We start from the raw sequence: 25,400 nt of genomic DNA on the forward strand, positions 1-25,400 counted from the left end.
TATTCCTTTAACTGGTTTCATGTCCATCTGTGGGAACATTTGATGCTTAAATCAGTGAAATTCCTGTCTATGAATGAGAGGATCAGGACCACCTCCAGAGAGTGGTACCTACCAATCTGCTCATCTGGCTCTCTGCAGGAAGCACATGCAGTCAAGGAAAGTTACTACATTTACTTCCTTAAAGCTCCAGTGTGCAGGGTTAAGAGGGATATACCTGCAGAAATATAATATAATAAGCGTGTTTTCTTTAGTGTATAATCACCTGAAAATAAGAATCATTGTGTTTTTGTAACCTTAGAATGAGACGTTTATATCTACACAGGGAGCAGGTCCTCGTCTACAGAGATCGACCATGTTTCTACAGTAGCCCAGAACGGACAAACCAAACACTGGCTCTAGATAGAGACATTTGTATTGTCGCTTTGGCCACCACAGTTACAAGCCCTTCTTCTACAAGCAGTGTCGGAGATACAGTGGTTTAAATCAGCTGCTCTGTTTGTTTCTGAGAGGAAGAGACCTCTGTGGATAACTCAGCTCCTGAACAATGAACACTGAAGGAGCAGGTAGGGTGGCAGTGATATACCAGTTTATATAAGAGTCGTCGGTTATCACACCATGTACATTGCTCAGCTATGATATTGGAAAAGAAATGCAACTACACGTTGAATCTCCCCTTTATTTTAGTTGTTTTCAAAGATGGAGACTTCTTACACAAACTTCCATTAACAAAATGGTTTCAGGTTTCAATTATAGTAATAAAACATTTGTTCAACCAAAAACAATCCTTCTGTGTTCATTCCTCTACGGCTCATTCTGACTGATAAATTCTGTAACACCGTGAAACTGCGATAGACGGTTATCATACCATGAAAATCTCACACCGTTGCAACCCTACGAGGCAGGAGAAGTTTCAGCTGGTTGCCGTCTGCAGTTCAGCGCTAGACACCACTAAATCCAACTAAATCTCACACACTGGACCTTTAAGTAAAAAGTAATAGCCTCAAAATTTGTTTCTGCATCGGCCACTGTAATTAGCAGCTCCTCCAGGACAAGCGGTGTCACAAAATCACTGATCAGCATCGTGAAATGGCTTTATTCAGTGTTTTAACCAGTTTAAATCAGCTGGTCTGTTTGTTCTGGAGAGGAAGAGACCTCTGTGGATAATTCAGCTCCTGAACAATGAACACTGAAGGAATTCTAACCAGGAGAAGTTTCAGCTGGTTGCAACCTGTAATGCTCACTGCTGGACGCCATACACACCAAACCTTTAAGTACAGCTGATGGTGCTTGTACTTTACTTACTTTAGTTAGTAACTCCAGTGTATGTTACTTTATACTTCTGGTACTTTAAGATTATTTTGATGCTAACACATTCACTCACGCCATGAGTGCAGGACTGTTGTAACAGAACTTTTCTGCACTGCAGTATTTCTACCTGTAAGTAAGTGGAGGTTTGGAATACTTCTCTCATCACTGGGAGCTATTCCTACAAACTTTATATTTAATTCTCTTACCAGAAAGTTTCTTCTTAAACTCTGAAATACTGCGGTCACTTCAGACCACTAAAATTATTCAGATGGAAGAAGAGACGGAAACATTCTTTGAGTGAACTGCAGTGACTCAGCCTTTCACAGCCTTTCGCTGTGTGAGTAAACACTGATTTATTATCAAGTGTCATCAGCCAGAAGAAGTTGCTCCACAGATACCTGAATCACCAGGCTGTTTGCTGGGTTTCATACAATGCTTATAATGAGCGCTGCAGCCTTGAGCAGCAGGACTTTAGACACATACATTCACACATTCACTCTCCAGTTACCGTCTACTTGATATGAGATGTTGACTTTTGGGAACACATCCGTCACTTGTTCCCAGGGTCTCTGCTGTGATGGATTCGTCGGTACAAAAACACTCCCGACCACAACAATCGTTTACAGCAGGGCAGTGATACAGCTGAGTAAACCCCAGCTGACCTCAGAGCAGAGCTCAGGTCCTGCTGGCTTTGTTTTCACAGGCACACATCAGAATGGACGAAGGTCTCAGGGACGGCTTCTGCTTTATCTGCGGACAGAGATGCTTCTCCGTGTCACAGAATAGATGGTGGTGTTTTAATTTCTGCAGAACAGTTTGAAACTGTCCCTCTCTGATAAAGTCCGACCTACCTGACAAACATTATTCCCCAGATTTTGTGATCAATATGATTTTGTAAAACTCTGTATGCACAATTCTTCACATAAGATGAAAACGTTACAGCTGTGTCAGCAGCTCTGTGAGGCTTTACCTGTTAAAGCTGTGGTTGGTCACTATATCCATACAGTAGTACACGAGGCAGATAATCTGGGGAAAAAAATATCATGTTCCTCCTCCTCGCAGTGCTTCTAATGGCATTTTCAAGAGCCCACTGCACTTGAATAGAAATAACAACAGCACAGGTTGAGCTAGGTGAAGGCATTTTGTTTTATCGCCAAGGTAAGAGATGTTATGAAGAAGTGCTACTGTATATCCCGATTATGTGCATACTGCATGAAACAGTCAGCACCTCCAAGTCTGAGGTCATGGATGGGAGATTGCCCCCTCTGGGTTGGGAGAGTGTTACTTCTACTTCCCCAAGCAAAGGAGTTCAAGTATCTCGGGGTCTTGTTCATGAGTGAGGGTAGAATGGAGTGTGAGATGGATCAGCGGTTTGGTGCAGCGTCTGTAATGATGAGGGTGCAGTGCCTGACTGTCCTGGTGAAGAGGGAGCTGAGCCAGAAGTTGAACCTTTCGACTTAGGAGGCGATCACACAGAGATGAAACGCTAGAAGTGCGATGCCAGTAAAACAATTGTTTTCCTGTGATACGGCGCGTCTGACCGGCGTTCAAGCGTCTTTTTAGACGCGCATAGACGCTGAAAAGTTAAAATATTTTCAACTTCTTGAGCGTTAGAGGCCAGTAGCTAGCGCGCATTGAATAAGCGCTTCTAGCGTTTCAAGTGTCTTTGAAGTGTCCGTATCTCTAGCGTCTCATTTCTGTGTGATCGCCCCCTTACTGGTCCATCTACGTCCCAACCCTCACCTATGGTCATGAGCTCTGGGTAGTGACTGAAAGAATGAGGTTGTGGATACAAGTGGCCGAAAGTTTCCTCCGAAGGCTTTCTGGGCTCAGCCTTAGAGATAGGGGGAGGAGTCAGACACGTGGAGGGAGCTCAGAGTAGAGCTGCTGCTCATTCGCCTCGGAAGGGGTCAGTTGAGGTGGTTCAACATCTGATCAGGATCCTCTTGGGCGCCTCCTGTTAGAGGTGTTCAGGCAAGTCCCACTGGTAGGAGGCCCCGGGGCAGACCCAGAACACACTTGAGGGATCACATATGTTATCTGGTCTGAGAACGCCTCGGGATCCTCCAGGAGGAGCTGGAAAGTGTTGCTGGGGAGAGGGACGTCTGGGGTGCTTTGCTCGGCCTGCTGCCCCGCGACCCGGCCCTGGATAAGCAGTTGGAAATGGATGGATGGTTGGATAAAACAATATGTTCTTTTTAAGCACAGCTGCAGTATATATTAAAAATAAAGAGAAAAGTATGTGATTCAGAACAGACCTGAAGTTTCAGTATCCACAATAATAATGTACAAATGTAACATGTCTGTGTTTGCAGAAATGAACAATACCAACATTGTTTTTCTGGCAGCTGGGTTGCCCACCTACACCGTAGAGTCCACTGATGTTGTACTCCATGTAAGCAAAAAATTGACCTCGGATATCGATGTATCTACCTTTCAAACTGCATTTGAAACGTCCTCCTCTGTTCCATTTTTGCACGTTGAACTGTGAAGAAAGCGGTCACTGACCTCTCAACATCATGAGACACATGCTCAACACTCAACACAATGTTAGATGAGGACCCTGGGCACATAGAGATGACCCTGTGTGCCCCTTCCCCTAAGTCATAATGCTAAGCTACGCTAACCGTGCCTCTGTAGGCCCACTTAAACCATAGACATGAAAGCAGTATTGATCTTCGATATTGATCTCCAGCTCTCTCAGTGGGCTTCATTTGAAGGAAAACGTTAAATTTAGCGTGCCAACATGCTGTGATTTACATGCAGCACGTCTTGGCTTTGTGAGGCCAAAGAGATCAAATATTTCTTGGTGTGTAGCTGCTGCTGAAATGATGCTTGGTAAGAAAGAATTAAAGCCACAAGTGGGTGGAAACGCTTCAGTTCCATATTTCACTGCAGGCGGTACGGCTCTACAGGCTGTGTGACACCGACAGGCTGGAAAATAATCCGCTGGAACAATACAATTTGAAAATGAAACGTATAAAGACAGATTCAACAAAGAAAATATGTCATGTCCCTTCTTTCATTCTTCAGATGAATGTGTGTGTTGTATAATTAAGCCTGTTGGATGTTAATCAGATGTTTTCGCATGAGGCCGTTAACGCAGCCATTAAAGTGTAACAACCATACTGACGCTGCTGAAGTGTCCTTGAGCAGGACACCACTGACCTTTCTGTTAATGCAGCACAGAGGACAAGAGGAATTTCTTTGTGTGAGATGTAATAGCAGAGCTTGGCCTCTTCCAGTGTCACTGATCCTACATATGTCTGAGCTCATCATGATTTACATTTCAGTCAGCGTCACATACAACAATATTGTGTTGCCATGGCAAAACATAACACATAGAATATCATTGTGAGGACATTAAAGCAGCTGTAAGGAGTTATGAAACTGAATTAAACACTGATTCCTCTAACCTATAGAAGTAAACAAGACTATCAGCAAGTAGATTGGTTATTTGTATATAGTTATTGTTAATGCCTGTCCCGGGTCCTGGATAAATCAGACCAAATGATTTACGGCACGCAGACTGGAGGAGCCTGTTTTTACATTTTCCCAGGCAAAGTTTGGCAGTGAGTCATGACTTTAGGGCCCCTGAGCGTGAGCCCTGCAGGCCCGTTTATTAATCCATCCACGCTCACATTATACAATTAGGTCATCATCCAGGAAAAGTATTTATATTGTGATGCCTGATGACAAAATAATAAATCTTATAAATTCAGTTAATCTAATCTTGTTAAAAACATCTGACTGTAACAGTTCTCAGTTGATAACCTGATATGGACACCTTGTACAGTCTCTGATCCTCCTCTTTAAATATAATTTGATTTCAATCTCCAGGTTCATTTCTGCAGTGAGATAAGATCATTCAGCCATCACACCTCACGCTGTTCGTAGAGCAGCTCTTCCATCACTGTGAGGATATCCACCAGTAAATAGCCCTGTCTGCTCATGTCCCATTAAGACCTGCTGTAATCCACCCGGTAAGAGGAACAGTTCCCAAAGTGCTCCGCGCTCTGCTGATCAATAACTCTTCTCTGGTCGTATATTAGGAGCTGAAAACAGCACTGATATTGCTGTCAGTTGACACGGTGAAATATGACTGTTCAAATCAACGACAGCTAGAGGAAAACATGTGACTGTAGGGTTGCAACAGTATGACATTTTCACTGTGCAGTAACGTCTCAGAAAATATTGTGGTATCACTGAATTATTATCATCGTCAGTCAGACCCTTAAAGGAATGAAAATGAAAGGATTATTTTTGGTTGAATAAATGTTGTACACCGATCAGCCAAAACATTAAAACATCACTGACACGTGAAGTGAATAACATCGATCATTTCATTACAGTGCAATGTTCTGCAGGGAAACCTTTGGTCCTCGCATTCATGTGGAAGCTCCTTTACACACTCCACCCACCTAAAGATCATTACAGACCAAGTACCCCCACTCACTGCAACAGTACCCCCGATGAGGCAGTGCACCATGCCACACCGCCAACACTGCTCAGGGATGGCCCAAGGAACGTGACAAAGAGCTCAAGGCATCGATCTTGCTTTCAAATTCCCCAGATCCCAATCTGATCGAGCATCTGTGGGACAAACCGGAACCCCAGAGGTCCTGTCTCCATGTGTCGACAGATCAGAGCCAAGTCTGATCAACGGTGGAGCCTCTGCCCTGTTGAGGCACTGAGACAGAACCTCTGTGGGTGTCCTGTGTTGTCTGGCACCAAGGCGTTGTCAAGGGATCCTTTTAGTCCTGTGGGTTGCGAGGTAAGGTACCAGCATGCCCAGTGGATGTTTTTTATCGGACTGGGATCTAGGGAATCTGGAGGGCAGGTTGACGGAAGTATCTTTAATGGAAGTATCTGTAAAAACTTCTCTGTCCAGTTGCATTTTTTCAATATCATCAATAAGTAAATGTACACAGTATGTTAACTGTCTATTATATCACGGTATACCTTGAAACCGTTATATCCCTGCAACCCTACTGTGCTTTAGTTAAAAGTAGGGACCATAAAGTGGTGTTAATTTGTGAAGATTATTTTGCTGAACAAAACATGTCAGAACGTTTTGTTTGCCACAGAGCTTATTTTCTGCAGTAATCCAAAATCCAAAAGAAAAATCCCATCAGCTTTTTGACGAGAGAAGCAGGACGAAGCCAACCTCTACGTCAGTCATCAAAAACACACTTCATCCTCGCCGCACTGTCTGACGTCCTAACACATTGTTGGGTTTAGTCTTTTCATGGGATTTGTTGACCATAACAAAAATATAGAATATTGCCAAGCAGCCCTCAGACACTTTCATTATATTACAGTATTATCATTTTATCTTATTATTAATATCACACGTTTAAGAGTTTTTGGTATTCAGCCCGTCAGGAGGAAACTCACACTTAAGGCAACAATTATGAAAAAACCTTTTATTTTACAAAACAAGATGAAGGTCGGAGATTTCTTGCTCGGCCTCGTTAATGAAAAAAAAAAACCTGTCAGATTTACAAAAACCAAAAGAATCTGGAAACACAACGGAAATCCAGGGACCGACCCCCCTCCCACTCAGAGTCTCTCTGTGTCCAGTGATCAAACTACTTCTTGGCGTAGGTGATCTTCATGGCGCAGGTCGCTGTGATTCTGAAGCCCTGCAGTGCGTCTTTAGCAACGCCCGCCTGCGTGTCGCTTTCAAACTCCACAAAGGCGATGTCGTGTTTCCCTGGGACGAGCCGCACCTCTTTGAATCCAGGAAACCTGATCAAGAAGAAAAACAACTGTCAACACGAACACACACGGTCTCTGTGAAGGATGTAAACACAAAGTCCTGACAGTGAACTCACTGGTTGAACAGCATGGAGAGCATCATCTCATTGGTCTCTTCAGGCAGGTTGTTGAGGAACAGGATGTAGTTCGGTGGGTTGTCTGGCACCTGAGAAGACAGCAGAGATCCTGATCAATAACCAGTTAAAGGCACGGACACCCAGTACAACCGCTGAACCCAGCATGATCAGGCCATGATCAGACTGGGTCTGGGTCAGCTGGTGTTAACAGTCTGCAGATAAAATCATACAGTGTGTGACATGTAAAGTCGTTCGGATGAAGATTTAGTACCATGTTTGATATCTGTGACTAACTTTGGCGAAAGCATGCACAGATAACTTTGTCTGGATGGACGACGAGGTGGAGTTGCTACAGTAACAGATCTTCACTTCACTTCAAATCAACAGGGTGAGCAGCACAAACAGAGCTCGGCATTGTTGTTGTGACGGTCGGCGTGCCTAGTGACTGGAACCGTAATGCGCATGTGCGAGAAGTCTCCATTTTCAGAGGAACTGCATATTGCAAGTTTACATGACAACAGAGATGCTGCTGTTTACAAAAAGTTGCACTCTGGAACCTGTTTTCAAAATGTTGCGTTTTCAGGCACCCAAAATGCCGCTGTCGTGTAAACGATCGGCCAAAACGCAACTAAAGTTTACCGTTTTCAGTTGAAATAGTTGTCGTATAAACGGGACCTTAGAGTCACCAATTAACCTGCATGTCTCTGGACTGTGGGAGGGAGCTGGAGCACCTGGAGGAAACCCACACTGACACAGGGAGAACATGCAGACTTCAAACAGAAGGGCTCCCCCAGTCTGGGTTCGAACACCCCACTGTAGACTCACATCAGGAACCGTCTTGCTGTGCTGCTCCACTGTGTTTAAACACTGCAAGCTGCTGGTTTCATCCATGTTTTTTTTTTTCTTTTAGGTACAAGGGGATAAGATGAACTGGCAGGATTTGCGGGTCGTGTACCTCCAGAGCTCCAGTGGTTACTGACCATTGGTTCAGAGTGTTGGTTCATCAGTCTTAAGGTGCGGACACACCAAACTGACATCCAAGAACTAGCGGAAGTTGAGTAGACAACTTCAGAGCTTCAGCCTTTGACGAACGCTGGCTTCAGATCAACATCATCTGAGTCGGTGTGTGAAGACCGGAGGTGTAGACACTCAGGGTGAAATTTTGTAATGTTGGCTAAATGCTCAAAATAATGTTATGATATATATCAAGCCTCAGTTTTCACATCTGGAAGACTTTTTGAGTGAGGTCCTTGTATAGTATTTTTATGAGTGATAGGTGTAAAAATAATGAGAAGAAAAGATGTTGAACAACCAGTTGTTGCTGGTTTGGTGTCAACTAGTCCAAAAATGTTCAGCTATACTTTAACAACATTAAAACATGAACAAAACAAAAACAAGCTGATTACAGTGTGCTCCCGTCAACAGTCTCACCTGTACTGCAGCGGAGTGCACAGGTGCTGCTGAAGCCTGCAACAAAGACAAACAACGTCAATGAACAACATGAACACCACAAATCACTGTGACATTATCTGTCTGCTTTTATTATAACAGAGCGATGTGCTTTCACAACATTTACCAAGAACACGGGGAAAGTATCACACCTCTCAACTTCATAGAATTTATAAGACTCACAAATAAAGACTTAAATAGCTGCTTTTGGATTGACCTCCTGAAACGGATCTCAAAACCCACCTGTTCAAACAGGCGTATGCACTTTAACACTGACTGTACCCTCTGCTTATAACACAGGCATTAAACAAACAGAAGTAAGAAGTTGTATAAAGTATTCAGAGTATGTTTTAGATGGATTAATGGGTCCTTATAGTTTATTAATCACCAACCAGAAGCACATGTCTCATGAGGTGCAGCAGTGACGTTAGGGAGAAGTTACAGTTCTTCTCATCACAAAGTTATTATAGAGCAGCATCAGTCCACAGCTCTGCCTCCTCCTCCAACCAATATCCTGTTGGAAACCTTATTAGAGGTACAGAGAGTGTTTGCTAACAAAGGACGGATCTGTTCTCTCATGTACGCTTCCATCTAATGTCTCCTGATTTATTCTGCAGAGAGGTGACTGATCCCAACCAGGCCGACTCCGACCTGCTGCCTCCCTCCTCTGCTTCTACTTACCAACACATTAACAATCACGCGCCAATAAAAATGCCAAAAATAATAAGACATAAACTGGTTTTAAACCTGTTTTTTTATTACAGCCATCAGTCTTACTGTTAAGTGACAGTAATGTGTAAAGTTTAGAGATCCAAATGTCATCACTGCTCAGCTGAGGAGGAAGCAGTGTCGTCTCGTGGGCAGAGGGCTGGTGGAGTTTTTAAATCTGACTTTAAGTAGCTGTGAGACACTGTTGGTTCATATCATTTTAAAGTTTTAACTAGTTTTAACTGGAATTCAGCGCCATTAATTAAGCTTCATTTTGATGATAAACATACTTATTAACATTTTCAGACATATAAAATTTCATATTTGCAGTGGAAGAAGTGCTCAGATCTTTTACTAAAGTAAAATTAACGATGTGTATATTAGCATCGACATATACTTACAGTACCAAAAGTAAAAGTATTCATGAAGAATGACCCATTTCAGAATCATATATATCATGTTATTGGCTTCATCACTTTAACTGCTAAAAGTGGAGCTCATTTTCATGACTTTATATACTGCTGGGTAGTTTAATCTATAATACCACATCAAAATGTATTTTTTGTTGTATTTTGCATTAATAATCTACATCTGAAAAGTAGCTAAAATTACCAGATAAATGTAGTGAAGTAAAAAGTACAAAGTTTGTTTCTTTAGTGTGGTGAAGTACAAGAATAAAGCTGCATAAAATACTTCACAATTGTACTGTAAAAGTAAAATACTTGACTTACTTTCCACCTCTGCATATTTGTAAGATTATGGGATAATATCTTATATTGAATATTTATTCTCAAACAGAGGGATACAAAAAAAAGAGAAACACATAGAAAGGTTTTGCTGCAATTTTTCAGTGTATAATTTCATCAGTGGTTTATAAGAGAGCCTCTAAATCAGGGTTGGAATTAGCACCAGCCAAGTGCTGGTAAAACATGCAGGTGGATTTGCATTACTCGCCAAAAAAACATAATGGTAATCTACTGAATGGCTGGTAGATTTGAGAATCGACCTGCCATAGAAGCTGGTAGATTCCAAAACTTGATCCAGTGATGTAATTGTTCGTGGGAAAAAGGGACCAGATCTCACCAAGTATCCCTAGTAATTACTGGGATCTCACTTTCTCATATTCAAACCTGCTGTGAGGAGAAAACTGCCTAATCTGTTTAACTGTTATTGAACTTTTACAGTTTCATTAAGCACTGACATGAACAGAAACTAATGGCTGCCTGGAAGGGAGGAAAAATGGATTCTAAGATCTTGCTTTGAAAAATGATCAAGAGTGTGTGCTCTGTACACGAACTGAGAGAATTAATATATGCAATTATACAAAACTGCTGCTGTGATCGTCTGACGGACGTGTTCTCGTCTATTAGAGAACATAAAACCACATTTTACAGTTAAATAAGATGATGAGACAGAGAATGACTAACTGACTGCTGCTTCTCTGCCATTGTGTCCATTATCACTTCTTATACAACAGTTAGTTCCAACCGAGTAATCTGATTGGACAAGAGGCATTCCATGAGTGCTGATATACAGTATATATGCATACATCACTCTGCTTTACAGGTGTTCTGAACTGTTAATTATGTTAACAGTTAGTTAGCCAACATTAGGAGTCGTCATGACAAACTTTGCACCGCAAAATTAACATATCACCACAAATAACATTTGAGTTAAACAATGAATGGTCAGAAAAGGACGAAGGGACAAAGAGAAGCCTGAATACTTCACTGAAAATCTCCAGGTATGCTCATATGACATCAGAAGACGAGGCAACGTACTGATTGAACTGCTAACTCCTCAGCATCACACGTATTCCCTCAAAGTGACCGTCAGACTGATTTCACTGGTCGCAAAATAAATAAATGGATAATACAACTATTACACAACTATTAGCCAGACAGCTAACATTATGCTAGCAAGATTCAAAGTCAATAACACTGCATACAGTTGACACACACTAGTTCAAATTTGACGGTATGTTTAACTGTCCTCTCATCTTCATAGTCTTCATCGCCATGATGTCAATTATCTGACCGAACTGAGAGAAGAGCGCGTAGAGCGAACACTTCATCTCTGAAAGCAAACTATCAGCCATGTCACTGCCCCCAAATCAGCATCAAGACTTTCCTGAATAAACGACACGCCATGTGTAAGGTCACACAAGTAGAGAGTTGAACAGCGAGTGGGATTTGAGATGATTGTATAAGTTCGGAGGTGCAGTGTCGTACCTGCAGGGTGTGTTAGAGAGACACTGAAGGACTGACGTTACTCTCAGTAGGGATGCACCGAATATTCGGTAACCAAATATATTCGTCCGAATATTGCAAAAAAACACACATTCGGTATTCGGTGGAATAAGTTAAAAGCAAGGCCGAATAATAGCGGCGTGTTTTGATAACGCAATCAAACAGCGTGCCTTGACGGACGGATTAAAATGTCGGCAGTGTGGCGATCCATCCGTCACAGCACTCGCATTTGCGACTAAAAATAGTTTTGAGCGAGCAAAATAGGCTTAAATCATTCAGCACACTGTGCGAGCAGCCTACAGATTTCAGCAGAAACGAAAGGCGAATCCCATCGGTTGTGGGTTGAATGGGGGTCACAGACACAGACAGTAACGTTAATGTATTCCTGTCAAATATGGCGGCCATCAGCTTACCGGCGAGGAGAAGTCGGCTCCAATAATGTCCTCTTCTTGGCGTCATGACTGCCCAGAAGTACCTGAACAGCCGAGCCAGCCGAACACAGGTATGTGACGTGTCAGAGGAGAAACGAGCCGTTCACGGTCCACAAACCTCACCGCACTTTAGGGACTGTTCTTTACTTATGAAGGGACTTTTCTTTACTTGTCAGGGGAGGAGGGTGGCTGGTTGATTTTTGTTTTATTTATTTATTTCATTTTGATCCCCCCTATGTTCATCACTTTTTGATGCTGTTTTTGAAGTATGAATAAGTCAATAAGTAATTTATTCCATTGAAATATCATTGATGTATTATAGAAAAGTGATTTATCTTTTTATAAATGACAAAAGGCACATCTGCCTAATTTTTGCTGTGATATTGTAATACTACTCAGAACCATGATATTTTCATTGGTATTGTACAGTGGGATCCAATTTTGGTACCATGACACTAACACTAATCTGGAGGGGGTTCATCCGCAAAAACTAATGAATAACTAAACAATGATATTCGGTATTCGGTACTCGGTATTCGGCCAAGCGTTTAATATTATTCGGCTTCGGCCACAAATTTTCATTTCGGTGCATCCCTAACTCTCAGTGTTGTAAATCAACTGTAAACAGGTTACAGATACTGATACTATCATGTAGCCAGCGCATTCATTTAGAACAGTGAATAGACAGTTTCACCAGAACTACTTAGTAGGAGCCCATTATCAGTTTTAAACTGACATCCTGCAGCCAATCAGAATCAAGAATTCACCCATACCATGGTATAACTTTTTTTAAGCTAAACTTGATGTTGCTGACAGACGCATCACTCACCGCTGCTGGCTTCTTCATTAGGCTAACTGCCGGCTGCTCCTGAGCTTTCTTCTTCTTATCTTTCTTTTTCTCCTTGTCACCGTACGTGCCTTTCACCTTGGCAATGACCTCAGAGTCAGTCTTTGCGTACTGTATCCTCTGAAAAACAACAGCACACAAGTCAATTAAAGCCCAGCCTCATTAAGAGAAGAGGAAGAAATAATGACATCTTATTCATTTCAGCAGCTGCAAGAAGCAATTAACTTTCTTGTGGCGTTTTGTGAAGGTGAGAGCGAGTGTGGACAACATGAGAGAGCTGCGGTGCAGCCAGTGTGCCAATAAAAGTCAACTGCCAATCAGCCTAGTGTCTAGTTGATGAGTGTGACAAAAGAGAAAACACAGGATCATTATTCCTACCATGGGCTTGTTGTAGAAAGGAAAGCCCTGCAGTTGCCTCAGTGCGTTGGTGGCGGCAGCGAGCTCTTTGAAGACGACAAAAGCCTGTCCTCTCATCTTCATGGTCTTCATTGCCACGATGTCAATTATCTGACCGAACTGAGAGAAGAGCGCGTAGAGCGAACGCTTCATCTCTGAAAGATGAAGACAAGAAGCAGAGTTTATCAAACCGCTGAGGTGACGATCACATGAGCAAACTTTTAGACTTGAGTGATGCAGCTCTGGCGATAATGTCAGCCTGTCTGTCCAGAGTCAAACCTCTTAAAACAACATTTAGAGCCCGTATAAAAAAATCAAAAAGGTATTAACATGTGTTTAGGTGATCCGAACACAAGTGGACGTCTGAGACACACTGCTGTTCACACCTGTGTCTCTAGAGTCACAGTAAATACATCCACACTCTCACTAGCTGCTCACTAGTGTCAGTAGAGCTGGAGATATCACAGGATATTTTGTTTGTTTTTTTTCACATCCCAATTCCAATCTCCAAATATTCTTCTAAAATAAACACTTGCATTATTATGCTATTACATTATCGGTACATCAAAGGCATGAAATGATCTTTTATCCCAATTATTTCTGGGACAATGTGCTGCCCACCAAAAGCAGTTACTGTGACAGGCATAAGTATGAGTGCTAACTATTTGGCCTGAAACTGAGGTGAATCTTGTGTTTTAGTCTTTAACATTTATCAGATCTGAACCCAACTGAAGTGACGAGTTGAACAGTGTTCTCCACCACTGTCATTAAAACACAAAATAAGGGAATATCTTTTGAAAGGACGGTGTTCATCCATGTAGAAAATCCATAACAAGGATTCATCACCCATCTGTACAGTTATTACAGGGCTGCCTGCACCTAGTGAATTGTTATTATCTGTCAGTTACTCTTTCATATACATATTTATTAAGCCCAAAGTGACATCTCCATGTTATGTTTTGTCCGACCAAACAGTCCAAAACCCAAACATGCTCAATTCACAACAATATAAGACAGTGAAACACAAAATATCCTCGAATAACACAGGCTGGAACCAGAGGATATTTGTCATCAGGGCTGCTGCGATAAAGCGGTTTCAAGTTATACAGTGATATTAAAATCAATGGTTATCGCACCATGTACATTTGCTTATCTACGATATAAGAAAATCTCAACTTTATTTTATTTATTTTAGAAAAGGAGGACTTTTTACACATACTTGGTATACTTGGTTTCAGGTTTCAAACAAAGTAGCAAAGTGTTTATTTAACCAAAAACAACCCTTCTGTTTTAAGTTCTTTAAAAGGTTATTCTGACACATAATGATAATTATTCTGTAATACCATTACCTATTATACTGGGGGGGGGGGGGGGGGGGGGGGGGGGGGGGCAACTGGAAGGAGAATCTCCCTTTCATTTTAGTTATTTTCAAAGGGGAGAATTCATTAACTAAATGGTTTCAGTTATAGTAATAAAATGTTTGTTCAAGCAAAATGAACCCTTTTCCATTTCTTTAAGGGTCATTTTAACTAGTAATAAAATAAATTTTCTAATACCAGGATACTGTGAAACCAAGATATTTTCTGAGACGGTTTATTGTATAGTGAAAATCTCATACAGTTGCAACCCTAAACATAACAGAGGCTGGAACCAGAGGATATCTGTCATTTAGTTTTATTTCCTCAACACAATGTCTGATCAAATAATCTGCCATCATTACTGTTGAATGTTAATTATAACACCACACTTGAAACCATAGCCAGTGAAACATGAACACTTACCTTCTTTCTTGACTTTATCATTTATATTGTTGATGTAAATTGTGTGGTTTGGCCGGATATCCATGGTGGTGTCTGATCAAACAACAAGAAACCATGTTAAAATCTTCCTTTTGTTAAAATCATTTGTTCATGTTTAGCTACCTGTTAACACTAAGTAAGTATGAAACATGTCCACAAAGTCCGACTTGACGTTATATTAACGCACAAACAACAGAGACGCTGTTAGCGGCTACTATCTGTGGATCTTTTTTATCTGTAAATTTGACTTTTTTACGTTTCAGTGAAGTTAAATGCTCAGAAGTTCATATTAGCATACGTTAGCTTAACGTCGGCTACATTCATGCATTACGTTAGCTTAGCAGCGGTTAGCTAGCGGTCTATGTTACGGTAACTGTGTTTTTAAACGGTGTAACACAATCGTCTATGATATGAACATAATCCATAAGCATTTGTCACCTGTCCCAGCGATGTGGTGAAACTAGAGACAGATAAATATAAAGAGAAAGCTACAAAATACTAAACTTGCCTCCTCTCCACACCGCTCATACACAACAGGAAACTCAAGCTGCTGGCGCCGCTGACACCGGCTGCTGCTTTAACCTGTACCGCCACCAGCAGGTCAGGAGGAGAACTACAGGCTGAACTTCACATGTTTGCATTCAGGTGTTCTGATCAAATATTACCATTGTGCAGTGATAGAGGAAGCACTCAGATCCTTTATCTAAGTACTAATACCGCACTGCCAACATACTTTATTAGAAGTAAAAGTTCTGCATTGGAAATGTCCCTTCAGTCAAAGGATGTAAGTATATTCAGTACAATGTAACCTACACTGTAAACCCCAATTTACTGTTGACCCATAATTCATTCAACTTAAAGGTTTTGAGTACACCACACACAAAATAAATTGCCTGACAGGAATTTGATGTCAATTTAACACAACTTCTTTCTTTGTTGTTGTGTGAGTATGTGATTTTACATTATATGAACATAGAAGCATTGCATATACATATTTTGTAATATTTTGTCCTCTTCGTTGAATTACATGAATGTATTGTGGCGGACTGAGGTTTATTAATTGCTCGAGAGGGCCATGTGGATGAATGCAGGCCAGGGCAAGGACATGTTCCTGATTTCAGCTTCATTTACTATGTCAGCCTAAATGCACACAGGTGGGACGTCACTAACTGTGTATACAGCTTAACTCATGATGCAAAATGTCATCTACTACTACATTACCTGTGACTCATTACAACCATTGTCGAATACAGAAACATTAATCACTGTGTAATGGGTAACATTAGTGAGTTTTCTTTGGCTTATGGCCACAAACACATTGTCTCACAGCATGCTGGGAAACATTAAGTGCACAGTGATAGTGTTGTTTATTGGCCTTAAACTGTCAATGTCAATGTCAATGTCAGCTTTCTTTATATAGCACATTTAAAACAGCCAACGGCCAACCAAAGTGCTTTACAGTTAAAATAAACAAAAACAACAACACACAAAAAACATTTATACAGTGAAATATGACAAAGATAAAAGACCCAGTAGAGGTGACTGTACAACTGCAAAGGCTCGATCTCCTCTAGTTTTTAATAGTGATCAAGGAACATCCAAGACCATCTGATTCGCTGATCTTAGGGCTCTGGTGGGCTGATGCAACTTAATAAGGTATTAATATAGGTAATAGGATAAGTATTCCGGAGCCAGCCCATTCAGAGACTTAAAAACAAATAAAAGAATCATAATGTCGATCCTGTATCTAATCGGAAGCCACTGAAGTGAAGAGAGCACCAGAGTTATATGCTTGCATTTCTTTGTCCCAGTTAGGAGACAAGCTGCTGCATTTTGAACAAGCTGCAGGCGGTTAAGCTCTGACTGCTCAATGCCGACTTACAGGGAGGTGCAATAATCTAAGTGAGAGGTAATAAAAGCATGGATAACTTCTTTGAGGTCTTTCTGGCTTAGCTAAGGTTTAACTTTGGCTAGAAGCCTCAGCTGAAAAAAGCTAGACTTGACCACTGAGCTGACCTGTTAGTCTAGCTTAAAAGCACCATCAGTAATCACACCAAGATTCCTAGCGCGGGATCCCATGTGAGGTTCCAATGGGCCCAGGGAGCTGGCAAGGACCTGAACCAGATCAGGGCGACCGAACAGGACAACCTCTGTTTTGTTTTCATTCAATTTTAAGAAGTTTAAGTCCATCCATGTTTTAATGTCACTCACACAGGTTAGCACGGCCTGAAGGGAATCTTTGGAAGGAACCTTTAACGGCAAATACACCTGCACATCATCAGCAAAGCAGTGAAAGGGAATACCATGCTTCCTAAATATCAACCCCAGGGGTAGCATATAAAGGGAGAACAATAGAGGGCCCAGACCTGACCCCTGGGGGACCCCACAGGTCAGAGGGGCCACTGAGGGGGGAAAACTGCCCCATAAGAACAGAAAAGGATCTGTCAGAGAGGTGCGATTTAAACCAATGAGCCAGAGCCCAAAGTGACACCCTCACAGTTTTTCTTTTGTGCAACCAACAGTCCAAATCTCAACATTATTACTAATACATTACAATAATTAACATAATTAAAGGGAAAAGCAGCAAATCTTGTGAAGCTGGAATCATGAAATGTTTTACATGGTAAAAATACCTCAACTAACTGAAGCTGTCAGATAAATTTGGTCGAGCATAAAGTATAAAGTAGCACAAAAAGAAAAACTCAAGTGAAGTGTCAGTACTCCTTTGTACTTGTGCACGGTACTTGACTAAATGTACCTGGTTACACTTCACCACACTGATGGGTACCCTTAACATGAAGAAAACATGGTGCAGTGCAATATAGGCTACCCTACAAGCCAGTAACCTTTCTGTTTGTTGATGTCCCACAGCATGCAGCACGTCCTGTGTTGTTTTCACCCCTGCACCTCAGACAGTCTGAATCCGCCACCTGATATTCACATTGAACAAGATGCCTTGAACTATTGAATCTATGTCATTTTTGCTTTCATTTTTTTTTTATTCATTTTTCTGTCAATCCAAAGATTGATTGTAAGCTGTACATTTTTACTGCTCAACCATTGCCCCATGTAATCAACTTTTCCCCCATTATAATAACGATAGGGCTGCCATGTGCAACATATGACTGTGTCAATTAATCCTACAATCCTATCTTAATTATCATGTCAGATTTTTAGTTATCAGTATTGGAAATCTTTTAATAATGCACCTGTTGTAATGACATCTCAACCCAAACAACTGTACAAGAACTTTGCTTTAATAAAATACAATCTAAAATATACATACACGTTTTTTGATTCATGAAAGGGAAATATCTGATCACAGTGATGAACTTTTGATGCTTTTGAAGAAAAAAGTGTCGCACACTCTGGCTCCATATGCAGTTTATTTAAATCAACGTTTCGGCCACATGGCCTTCTTTAAGATTTGCTTTTGATGCTTAACACTTTTTAATATTCTGTGCTTCAGACACACTGTGTTTGCTACACAAACGGTATTGAGGTTTAATATACAGATAATAACAAACACCCAGTCATACTCACTTTTTATATGGTATTTTACCATTTATCTTGTCTGACCAACAAACATAAACCCAAAACAAAACGATAAGAAACGGAGAAAAACACTGGAACCAATGTTTTGAGTTTAATCAAGTTATTTTTGTGATAAACAGTAATTTTTTTAAATTATTTTAACTCACTTGATTCATAGATTCATTAACTCATCATTCCACTGCTCTAATAAATATTTACACTGATCAGTGTTTATCATTGATTCTTTTGTATGTTTTTTTAATTTAAAATTAAACGGACGTGGTTTTATCAATGATTAGTCGATTTACAGAAAATCTGTTGGTTTTATTATTTCAAGCAAAAATAAAAAATAAAAATCCCTGTTTTTAGCTTCCTAAATGTGAATATTTGCAGGTTTTCTTCATCTTTTATTAACGTAAATTAAATCTTTAGCTAATCTTTGGGTTTTGGATCAAACAATTTCTAGATAAATAAATAAAAGCAAAAAAAATATACAAACATATATTCTGCACATATTCACTTTGCACAAAGTAACTTTAAACATTTTTTCTGGGTTTTATACATATTTTTCTCCAAACATCAGCAGTGCGTTTTGTCTGCTCTTGGCTTCCGTACAGATGTAATTGTTTTCATCAGCTGATGCCTCTCCGTTACTTCGCTACTTTTTGTCATGTGAAAGCTAACAAGCTAACAGGCTACTTCACAGTGACCATGGATGTGAGCCGGTTCGCACCGGGACGGCGACGCGGTGTCACCGGACAACTATAACATCTGTCCCCTGAAACGACCCTCTGTCCTGCTCACTGTCTGTCTGCCGTGTGCAGTCCCTGTGCAGTCGGCCGGTTATCTTTGCGACTTTTGCCCCCTTTATCCCGCTGTGGCTCATGCTAGCTGGTTAGCCGGTTAGCTAATTAGCTACTGTTATAAAGCGGCGTCGCTCGCTTTGCGGCTAACGTTAACTGACGAGGCGGACTGGACGGACATGTGCAATGGCATCGGTTCGGGTGGCTGTCCGGGTCAGGCCCATGAACAGACGGTGAGTCACAGACAGTTACACGGCTGTTAAACGTCAGAAATGATGTTTAAGCGACTAAAATGTCCGAGTGTCGTTGTATTGTAATGCTGACTGAGGTTAGTTAGCCGCTGGTGGTGTGGGTGCTTAAATCTCACGAATGGACTCAATGATAACATTTGTCACGATGTTGATAAAGTCTCCATTACAGTGAAGTAATGTCATATAAAGTGTTACTGGCCTCAGGCCCTGGGCTTTCAGTTCAGTCAGGTGTGTGTGTGTGTGTGTGTGTGTGTGTGAGAGCGCGAGAGTGCAGGTGGTTTTGTGGTTTTCATGGGTTGTCTGCAGAAACAGCAGGTGTTCATTTAGTGATTTAAACAGAGGCTGACAACATATTCTCACCTGTTTGTCCCTGAGGGGCAGAGCAGGTGCAGCTGGCTGAGTTCACAGCAGTGGAGGAGGAAGTATTCAGATTCTTTATTAGCACTAATACCAATACTAATAACTTTATTTATATGGCACCTTTCAGAAAAACTGTTACAAAGCGCTTCACACATAAAACATTTAAAAGAAGCAACAATCAACAAGCAAAACAACAATTATAAGGCAAAATCACAATCAGGAGTCAACAATTTAAACAAAGGCCATGTGATAAAAGTAAGTTTTGAGGGCTGATTTAAAAGTAAGAAGTGAATTTTCATGTCAGAGTTCCTCAGGTAAGCTGTTCCAAAGGGTTGGAGCTCCCACAGCAAAAGCCCTGTCACCCCTGGTCTTTAGCTTTGAGTGAGGGATAACTAACAGGGCCTTGTCAGACGGCCGCAAGCTACGAGCTGGTGAATAATGTATTAAAAGCTCAGCCAGGTAGCTTGGTGCCAAACCATGCACTGCCTTAAAAGTCAAGAGTAAGATTTTAAAATCAATTCTAAAACGTACAGGTAACCAATGAACGGAAGCTAAAATAGGTGAGATGTGATCATGTTTTCGTGCTCTAGTTAAAAGTCTGGCTGCAGCATTTTGGACACCCTGAAGCCGTTGAATCAAGTTTTGTCCCAGGCAAGTAAACACAGCATTACAATAGTCCAGACAAGACGTTATAAAAGCATGAATAACTATTTGAAGATCATTAAAAGAAAGAAAAGATCTGATTCTAGAGATGTTTCCCAAATTAAAAAAGCATGACTGGGTTAGTCTTTTAACATGGGGCTCCAGAGTGAGGTTCTGATCCAGAATAACTCCAAGGCTCTTAACAGTGGGAATGACACGTTGAGCTAAAGAGCCAAGAGCAGGCAGAACTTGGCTGTGCGAGTGCTCAGGGCTTATAATAAGGACCTCTGTTTTAGACGCGTTAAGCTGGAGAAAATTCACTGCCATCCAGTCCTTAACCGCAGCTAAGCAATTATGCAGGGCAGATAATTTAGCTGATTCTGATGGTTTGCAGGACAAGTACAGCTGAGTATCATCAACGTAACAATGAAATGAAATATCATACTGTCTGATAATGTGGCCAAAGGGAAGCAGATACAGAGAGAATAAAATTGGACCTAGAATGGATTCCTGTGGCACTCCAAACATAGACCGGGCTTGAGATGATGTGAAACCATTGACAGACACAGAACATTTTCTGTCTGAAAAATATGAAGTGCAGTTCCAGAGCTACCAACCAGTTCTCAATCTTTCAATAATGATGCTATGGTCCACCATGTCAAACGCCGCACTAAGATCAAATAGAACCAGAATTGAGGATTCACCAGCGTCTGCCTTCATCAACAAAATGTACTTATAGTAGGGGAGACTGGGGTCAATTGTTACATGTCAAGTTGCACCAGTTAGAAGCGAGACAGAACCATGAAATACTTGTATCCATGGGCAGGTTTGCAGTGTAAATGCTCATTTATGCTAAACGTTAGCCTGGACTGTGACTTGTTTTTCGTTTGGGTGTTTGTTTGACCCTCCCTGACCCTACAAATATTTTTCCTGGTGCCTCCCTGAGTCACTGGTTGAAAATGCATGACCCTCCCTCTGCCATAAATTAGTTATTAGATTTTAAAAGCTTACCCTTTTATGCTTGAAAGTTAAAGGTTGAAGACGAAATCCTGGAGTTGAAAAGGCCTTGGTTTTTCACTGTTGTCGTTTGCGAAAACAGTTTACTTTTGACAATAATTTAAATGAGACACGCCACAGATTATGTGAAACAACGAGGGGAATATGAGCTGGACATTGAGGTAACTGAGGACATGTGGCTGAATGCCTGGCAAACACAGCCCAGCCCCACTAACTCCTGCACCTGGAGAGACTTCTGCTGGAAAAACCTGATTTGTCTTTTCATCACGCCCAAACACAAGTCTAAACAAACTGGCACACAGCTATGCTGTGGGACGGAATGTGGAGAAATCATAGTTGACCATGCCCATATTTGTTTTTGTCCTTCTGTTCAGACGTTCTGGAAGGAAGTAGCAACAATCATTTCAAAAACTTTTAGGGTTTGTACATTCACATCCCTTATCATGGGGATGGATTAAGTAAAGATGATACCTGTCTACTGAAGATCCTGCTTACAGCAAGTAAAAAGGCCATTACAAAATACTGGCTCCAGAAAAAGGACCAACTGTTTGTAGAACAGGGCATGCTTTATAAGAGCACATAAAACATGTTACAGGGACAACAGTACATAAAACATAAAAACAAAGCACACTTTAGACTGTAGTAAACTTTAAGTGTGCTGGTTTTCTTCATCTGCTATGAAAGTTAATTTAATCTTTAAGTTAATCTTTGTGTTTGTTTGACTGTGTTTTACTATTTTGTCACAATTTATAGACAAAGCCATTTATTAGTTATTGAAAAGTCAACAAGACTTTTGAAGAATGCAAATAGTTTTTGGACAAGTCTCCGCTGACGTTTAACACATTTCCTGAACAGTCTCATGTCTGTTATAAAACAGGCTTATAGTGATAGCACACAGTGTTACGTAAGATGTTGTTCAGTTGTTGTTGCTCCGAGATAACAGACACCTTCACGTCACATTAAGCAGAGCTGAGGCTGATTTAAGTTACAGAAGTGTGAAGTTCAAAGAGTTTTAATCTGACAGCACATGAGGTGCTCCTGTTTCTGCTCTGACTGAAACATACACAAACACATGTTGAGCGTGAGAACAAGCCAGGGTGGAGACAGAACATTATACACGACTGAGCAAACATGTCGCCCTGCTGATACAATTAAAGTTCAGTCATGTGGATTTTATTGATCTCAGCCAGGTGTATCTGGAATCATAAGACAATCACGACATCACAAGTTAAACAGCAGAGTCTCGTTCAGACTGTAAGAGGTATGTTTTCAGTTCTAGATTGGAGGCAGGAGATTCTAGTTTATATCATCACGCATATACATCACAGTTCATTCACTTTGCAATTACTGCACACGTCTACCACAAATATGTTTACTTTAATGTATGTTACATTTTATCCTTACATTTTAACTTTTGCACAGTTGTATGATTTTATCTTTATACATATTTAAAGGCTATGTAAAGTTTTGTTCAATCTGGACCCTATTTTCACATGTTCACATGTCTAAGTGACTAATAGGAACAACAATTTTGAAATTGGTTCAGTATTAAGCGACAGCACTGCAGCCAGCAGCAGTCAAACAAACTGCAATGCAACCACTTGTTGCATTTGTGCACCATCAATGTACCTTCACTAAAAGTGTTTGTTTTTTGTCACTGACAGGCTCAAATTGTTATTCTAACTGAAAATATTATGGGAAGGATCCCTGATACGCAATGTGCTTACAGCTCCATGAACGTTATTGATGTTTCACAGGGAGAAGGATTTGACTGCAAAATGCATCATCAAGATGGAGGGGACCAAAACCAGCATCACAAACCTGAAGGTACTTTTTTCCCCCAAAAGAATGAGACAGTGTTCAGGCTGATAAAGATTCAAGCACGTTGTAAGTGAAGCTTTGTCTTTTATATTTTGTGTTTCCCAAAGATCCCTGATGGCATCGCAGGTGATTCCACGAGGGATCGAACCAAAACCTTTACGTACGACTTCTCCTACGACTCCACGGACTGTAAGAACTCCACCTTTGTCTCCCAGGAAAAGGTAAATAAGAGTCAAAGGGCTTGTCTCTGTTTCCATTCTTGTCCTTTTTAAAAACTACTTAAAAACCCATTCAGGCACAAATCAGCTGACGATGTTCAGCTTGTTGAGATTTGGGAGGTGGTCATGTTGGTTCCCCTGTGAGCGGCGGTTATCCAGAACACCCTTTTCTAGACCTGCTGAGACTTTTACGTGTAACATAATCCAAAAAAAAAAAAAAAAAACAAGGCACAAAAGCAGCACGCAGCGTAGCAGCTTTACACTTCTCGACAACAGAGTAAGCATGATGGGAACTTTATCCCAACTGGAAATTAGAAATAGAAAAATTGAAGCGTTTTGAATTCCCTGTAAATTTTAATCATTATATTACTTTTGCCTCACAAGCATGGTTCTTCTGATCCTGGAACACTGACACTCTGCTCCATCCATCTACTTATATACACAGGGTTCCTAAGCAGCATGGAAAAGTATGGAATTTCATTCATTCATTTTTCCATAACCGCTTATCCTGTTGAGGGTCGCAGGGAGCTGGAGCCTATCCCAGCTCACACTCGATGAGAGGCAGGGTTCACCCTGGACAGGTCACCAGACTATCACAGGGCTGACACATAGAGACAGACAACCATTCACACTCACATTCACACCTACGGACAATTTAGAGTCACCAATTAACCTGCATGTCTTTGGACTGTGGGAGGAAGCTGGAGCACCTGGAGGAAACCCACGCTGACACGAACTCCACACAGAAAGGCTCCCCCAGCCTGGGTTTGAACCAGGAACCCTCTAGCTGTGAGGTGACAGTGCTAACCACTGCACCACTATGCTGCCAAGTATGGAATTTGATTTATGTCATTTTCAGGCCTGGATAAGTATTGAAAAGAGAGTGTTTGTGTTTCCAGACCCCATTCTGTTTTCTAAAATATGAAATTCAGACACAAGCAGAGTGTTTTTCATGGCGCTGTCTCAATGCCTGCACGCCACAGACACATTAGTTAAAAGAAAATGCAGCAATACCTTTGAATTGCATTTAGTCATAGCTTCACTAATAACCTAATATTAAGCTTGTCTGAACATTTATGAATTATGCAGCGATGTAGTTGTCAGAAAAGTTAACAGACTTTCTTTCCTGCATGAGGAAACCTTCATGAATGTGTTCATCATCAATTCAGTGGACACAGTGAATAAACAAGGCTGTGCTCACCGTGAAATTAAATTATTTCACCATTTTCAACTCATTTTTGGTTCTTATTTATTTGCAAAAGGACTCCCACACACTGTCTAACTTGCAATATATAGTTTATTTGCGACGTTTCGGTACTAGACATTCATCAAGCAGGTTTGCCTGGTGAAGGTCTAGTACCGAAACGTCGCAAATAAATAATATATTGCAAGTTAGACAGTGTGCGGGAGTCCTTTTTTCCTTTCTTCTCTCTCCAACACACCTGTCTTGTTTAATACATGTGCAAAGTGTTTCCTTTGTTCTTATTTATAAAATAGACTAAAATATGATGGGGGTGCAATAATAATATAATTTATTCAATATGTAATAGAAAAATAGTAGTTCACTCCCTCTTTTGGACCTCTGAAAAATATCTGAGTTGTGCTGTCAGCATGTGTTTTAAAGTCTCCGATGTTATTCTTGAGATAAGATATGACGTGCCAAGATAAGACCTGTAATGACTGTAATAAAGCTGTGTGTAGAAGTGAGAATCAGTCTTGAGTTTCAAATG

The 25,400-nt window shown here is 40.9% G+C and overlaps 2 protein-coding genes across 12 annotated transcripts in view; one reads left to right on the forward strand and one right to left on the reverse strand.

The window, feature by feature from the left end:
* Positions 1–6,719: 6,719 nt before the first annotated feature.
* snrpb2 (small nuclear ribonucleoprotein polypeptide B2) lies at positions 6,720–15,606 on the reverse strand. Of its 2 annotated transcripts, none has more exons than XM_078166522.1 (7): positions 15,533–15,606; positions 15,007–15,078; positions 13,208–13,380; positions 12,812–12,949; positions 8,577–8,612; positions 7,146–7,234; positions 6,720–7,059 (listed from the first exon to the last, which is right to left on the reverse strand). In XM_078166522.1, exons 2-7 carry the CDS (start codon positions 15,068–15,070, stop codon positions 6,900–6,902), a joined length of 660 nt encoding a protein of 219 aa, XP_078022648.1. In that variant the 5' UTR covers positions 15,071–15,078; positions 15,533–15,606; the 3' UTR covers positions 6,720–6,899. The 2 variants fall into 2 exon arrangements, with proteins under 2 accessions (XP_078022648.1, XP_033479228.2); XM_033623337.2 differs by having other exon boundaries at positions 15,463–15,575.
* A 3,596-nt stretch (positions 15,607–19,202) lies between these two features.
* Positions 19,203–25,400, forward strand: part of kif16ba (kinesin family member 16Ba) — a 41,080-nt gene continuing 34,882 nt past the window's right edge. For 3 of the 10 annotated variants that reach the window (XM_078166524.1, XM_078166526.1, XM_078166525.1), the window contains exons 1-3: positions 19,203–19,594; positions 23,389–23,458; positions 23,560–23,673. In XM_078166524.1, coding sequence (XP_078022650.1) covers positions 19,548–19,594; positions 23,389–23,458; positions 23,560–23,673 — 231 coding nt within the window. In that variant the 5' untranslated portion in view covers positions 19,203–19,547. The remainder of the gene's footprint in view (positions 19,595–23,388; positions 23,459–23,559; positions 23,674–25,400) is intronic. The other 7 variants (XM_033623768.2, XM_033623769.2, XM_033623772.2 and 4 more) reach the window with 3 other exon arrangements.

This window comes from Epinephelus lanceolatus, chromosome 3 (assembly GCF_041903045.1).
Source record: "Epinephelus lanceolatus isolate andai-2023 chromosome 3, ASM4190304v1, whole genome shotgun sequence".
Classification (NCBI taxonomy): domain Eukaryota; kingdom Metazoa; phylum Chordata; class Actinopteri; order Perciformes; family Serranidae; genus Epinephelus; species Epinephelus lanceolatus.

Bases quoted from the DNA above. Each gene is read 5' to 3' on its own strand.
- snrpb2 (XM_078166522.1), bottom strand. From the start codon at position 15,070: ATGGATATCCGGCCAAACCACACAATTTACATCAACAATATAAATGAT. The intron at 13,381-15,006 runs GTAAGTGTTCAT...TTCATCTTTCAG, and splicing joins TGATAAAGTCAAGAAAGAAG to AGATGAAGCGTTCGCTCTAC. The intron at 7,060-7,145 runs GTGAGTTCACTG...CTTCTTGATCAG, and splicing joins CTCTCCATGCTGTTCAACCA to GTTTCCTGGATTCAAAGAGG.